Below are 4,770 nucleotides of genomic sequence, written 5' to 3'. Positions count from 1 at the left end.
TCTCCCACTCCCCCTGCTTGCGTTCCCTCTCTCGCTGTGTCTCTCTCTGTCAAATAAATAAAATCTTAAAAAAAAAAAAAAAAGAAAAGAAAAAGAAAAAGAAGTTCCATCCTGAAGGGGAGCCAAAGACCATCTTTGGGGGGGGGGTGTTGGACTTGAAGTTTGCGAATGTGCAGGTGACGGAGGGGCAGGTGTGCCCTGGGCAGCGGCGGTGGGTGGAGCCTGGAGAAGGGGGCGGGGCGAGGAGGTCCCAGCTCAGCTTCCACTCCCTGGTCTCCGCAGGGTCCTACTACCTGACCACCACCTACGGGGCCCTGGAGCACATCAAGAACTACGACAAGATCACGGTGACCCGGCAGCTGAGCATGGAGGTGCAGGACTCCATCCACCGCTGGGAGCGCCGGCGCACGCTCAACAAGGCCCGGGCCTCGCGCTCCTCCGTGCAGGTGACGCCTGGGACGCGGGCTGGCGGGGCGGGAGGGGGCCGCCAGTCCCATGGCCCCCCAGCTTAGTGAGCCTGACGCCGGCTGGTTGGGGGGGACAGGGCTTTAGAAAAGTATCACAGACACATTGGGTATTTGAGTTGAGCAGACAAGACCGGATTTGGGGGCGGGGATGATAATTTAATCCCACATTCCTTAGTGCCCACTATGCCCGGAGATGTGGACTTAGTCTTGCCAGTTCCCCTTTGCGGAGCCCGTGAGCTGACCTACAGCCTTGCCGCTTTTGTCCCTGGACAAATGCAGCAGCTGCCAGGGTCCCCTGCCCCTCCAATCCAGCCACCATTCGCCCCAACTCTCCCTAGACACACTCAGTATTCAAGCCATGCGTGGCTGGACTCCTGCCTCCTACCCTCTCATCATCCCCCACACCCCTACACTGCATCCCGTCAAGCTACCCCCATTTCCCCGAACATGCTGAGCTCAAGTCCCTGGTGCTCAGCCTCCGCCCATGCTGCTCAATCTCTTCTTCACTGGCTGCCACTGCCCATTCTCAGTTGGTCTGACAGACCCTCTGAGAAGCCTTCTTCGAACCACCTCCCCGGACCTGTCCCCCACTCCCTGCGGCCCAGGTTAGATGCCCTCCTCTGTGCTTCTTGCTGCTGCTTCCCCCATTATAGCACATATCTAACCATATCATGACTGTCTAAGTATGGAGCCATTGCTCTGGAAGGGAGGGCCCGTGGCTCACATGTCCCAGGAGCCCCACACCCAGGGCCTGGGACAGAGTGGGATTGGGCTGTGTGCAGAATGGAGAGAATTAAAACATCGAGCCAGGCAGCAACCCAGAGTTGGAAATAGCTCTTCAGTCTCACTCCCTTGGCACCCAGAACACACTGGACCTGAACCCCACTCCTGGCTTTCAGGATGGTCCCTCTGTAACAGACAGAACCCAGGTCTGGGAGGCAAAAGGCTGAAGGTCTGGACCCAGCTCTGTACCAGCTTGCTCTGTGACCCTGAGCTGTCCCTGCCCCTCTCTGGAACTCAGTTTTCCTATCAGCATAGGTCGACTGGGGACCAGATGAGCTGCCTCCCCAATACATGTTCTAGGCTACCAAGATGATGCCCCCCTCCTCTACTCAGTGGTGTCTTGATAATGTTAGTAACTGGCTCTCTGGGGAGAAAAAAAGCAGCTCCAATCTCCTGTCAATTTCCATGGTGTAAATACTCCCACCACGACCAATTTCAAGCTACTAACTTGGCATCACTGAACTTGAGATTGGGAAGAGATGTACACAGTTGGCTTTCTCAAGCTGGTTATGAGCCAGCATAAGTTGGGAGGAGCAGGCTCCAGCCCACCACCGCTGCCCATCCCCTCCTGGGACACGTGTCCCTCCACCGACTCTGACAATATGGGCACTCCTGATCCAAGCCTGACCACGGGACTCCTTACTTCTTGCTTCTACTTTGTAGGTTCCCAGTGCTAAGCCAGGCAGGGCATCGGTGTCGCTCACTGGGGAGATAAAGCTTAGGAGAGAGGCCCGGGATGGGGGGCGAGGAACCCCCTCAGCACTATCTCTGGAGTCGGGGGGCACCACCCCTCTGCTTCCTCCCAGCGCCTCATATGCACTCACCACTCTGTAGCCATAATTATAAGCACTCTTTTTTTAAAAAGATTTTATTTATTTATTAGAGAGAGAACACGAGCAGGGAGAGGGGCAGAGGGAGAGGGAGAAGCAGACTCCCCGCTGAGCAGGGAGCCCTACGTGGGGCTCGATCCCAGGACCCTGAGATCGTGACCTGAGTGGAAGGCAGGCGCCCCTAATTATAATCACTCTTAAGCGGTGGTCGTGTCGGTCAGCTGTGCTGTTACCAACCTTCCACAAGGGGGCAGCCCCGCACACACGGCCTCCTCCCTGCCCTCAGGGGGCCGGGGGACGGGAGCTAGTCTGTCTGCTTCCGCGCAGCCAAGGTGCAAGGGCTGGTGTTATCCCAGTTTACAGTGGAGAAAGTGGAGGCTCAGGGAGGTCAAGGTCACACGGTGGGAGCAGATTCAAAGCCAGGCAGGAACTGGAGGGCCCATCCTTCCACCATACGGCCCTCCCTCTGGGGCTGGTGGAAGCCGGTGTAGGTGCTGTTCAGGTTTGTGCGTGTGCTCCCAGCCCCAGCCCCGCAGGCAGGGCCTCACCCTTGTCCGCCTAGCTGCTGCGGTGCCCCTCTCCATCCGTCCGAAACCCGCCTTCAGGCCCAGCTCCCCTGCCCCTTTCACTAAGCCTCCCGCCCCTCCTGCCCCCCTGCTCCTCGGAGCCCCCACCCCCATCCCCAGATTTCTCCAGCCCTAGTTCCGCCAGCCTTAGCAGCCCCAGCTGCACCGTGGGCCGCTCGGCCTGGGGTCTGCGCATTCGATTTTCTTTATGCAGCTTCGGTGCCCCAGCGCTGGGCCTGGGGTGGGGGTGCCCGGGGACCGTGGGGAGGAATTGTTGAGGAAGTGGGTGACGGAGGAATACTGGCGGCGAGGCCGCCGACTGGCCACCAGGGGGCGCGCTCGCTCCTCGTTGCCGAGAACCCCCGCTGACTCACCCCGCAAGGTCGGCCCTGTGAGAGGTGAGGCTCAGAGACAGAAGGACCCCGGCCTGGGTCACACAGCCGGGTCAGCCGCAGGGGCCCCGACTTCCCACCGCACGACCGCTCCTGCCGTCCCCTGTGTGCCTAGAGAAGAGCCCAGGGCCCAGAGAGGGCAATGGGCTCGTCCAAGGCCACTGCGCTCCTCCCGCCCCCCCGTGCCCGCTCGCAGGGTCGGGGTCCCGCTGGGCCCCGCCGGTGACGCCAGCCCCCTCCGCCTCGCCCCGCAGGACTTCATCTGCGTGTCGTACCTGGAGCCCGATCACCAGTCGCGGACGCTGGCGTCGCGGGCCGACACGCCGGCCGAGGCGCTGTGCGCGCAGTGCGCCGACAAGTTCGAGGTGCCGCGGCCCCAGGAGCACCGGCTGTTCGTGCTGGTGGACGGGCGCTGCTTCCAGTTGGCCGACGAGGCGCTGCCGCACCGCATCAAGGGCTACCTGCTGCGGAGCGAGCCCAAGCGCGACTTCCACTTCGTGTACCGGCCCCTGGACGGCGGCGGGGGCAGCGGGGGCCCGCCCTGCCTCGTGGTGCGGGAGCCCAACTTCCTGTGAGGCCCGGGCGCCCCCCGGCCCCTCGGGGGGCCGCATGTCAAGACTGGCCGGCGCGGGAAGCCGAGAAGCGGGCCGACGGGGCTCCCGCTCCTCACCCCCCCCCCCCCGCCAGTGCAAGCCTGCAGGAGCCCCCCATCTGAGCGCGCGCGCGCACACACACACACTCCCAAGGTGGGTGGGATGGAGGGGATGCCCCCGTGTCACACTTGCTTGCAACATCCTGAGTGTGCCTAGGCCAAGCGGGCAGAGCAATCAGGGCAGAACAATCGAGAAGAGAATATGAAGCATGCAGGCCCAGCGTCCTTCATGAAGGAGAGTGAGAGCACCCAGAGGCCAAGTTCTTCGTTAGACAGAAAGGGAAATGAGGCTCAGAGAGGGAAGGGACTCTTCCACCAGCTGCAGCAAACAGAGCCCCGGCCTGGCCCCTGTTCCCTCACAGCCCTGCAGGCCGGTCCTTCTGCCCCACCCCCCTGCCCCCCACTCCTCCCTGTTTCACGGGAAGGGCTCCTTTCCCCAGGACTGCCCTTCGGAGGAGCGGCCTGGCCACAGCTGCCCACACCCCTCCCGCCATGGAGCTGGGGTGTTTTGGGCCCTCCCAGCATCTCAGGAGCATCTCAGGGTGTGTATTGAGGAGACAAGCCCCCCCATCCCGACAGGGGAGACTGCCCTCAGCTACCAGTGCCCACAATCATCCACCCTCCCCCGCAGTTTCTGAGCCCCTCCTACACCAGGACCACCCAGCAAGGCCAGCTCCGCACCTGCATGGACAAGCCCAGCCCCAGCCACCGGAGAACACTGACGGAGCCCTCTCTCTGGTGGACACACCCCGGGGCTGTGCCAATGGGACAAGAGACGCTGTGTGGGGAGAATTTAATAAAAGCTCTTTAAAAAATGTCCTCTGTTTTCCTCAAGGGCCTAGAGCTCTGCTCAGCCAGCCAGACCCCGCATTAATGCCTAAGTCCCTTCCCAGGTGGGGCTCAGAAGACCGGCCCCCGTCCTTTCTGCTGAGGGCCTTGTCTTTTGACAGAATCTGCAGGGTACCATCAGCCACTCAGCTCGCATGGTCCTGGCCCCGGTCTGCCCCTCAGCCTGCTCAGCTACTGCCTCCCCACCGCCCTTGGTTCCGTCCTTCCGGCCGCTGTATCCTTTCAAGCATG

The 4,770-nt window shown here is 61.7% G+C and overlaps 1 protein-coding gene across 1 annotated transcript; it reads left to right on the top strand.

The window, feature by feature from the left end:
• Positions 1–282: 282 nt before the first annotated feature.
• On the top strand, positions 283–4,491 carry LOC123323809 (ras and Rab interactor 3-like; the record flags this gene model as incomplete). The annotated part of the gene is made up of 2 exons (XM_044912308.1): positions 283–446; positions 3,293–4,491. Coding segments are annotated over 2 exons (485 nt in total), but the record flags the coding sequence as incomplete, so codon positions are not given.
• Between the last annotated feature and the right edge of the window lie 279 nt (positions 4,492–4,770).

This window comes from Neomonachus schauinslandi, unplaced genomic scaffold (assembly GCF_002201575.2).
Source record: "Neomonachus schauinslandi unplaced genomic scaffold, ASM220157v2 HiC_scaffold_1098, whole genome shotgun sequence".
Lineage (NCBI taxonomy): Eukaryota > Metazoa > Chordata > Mammalia > Carnivora > Phocidae > Neomonachus > Neomonachus schauinslandi.
Note: the sequence above shows the minus strand (reverse complement) of the source record. Positions and strands in the feature narration are given on the sequence as shown.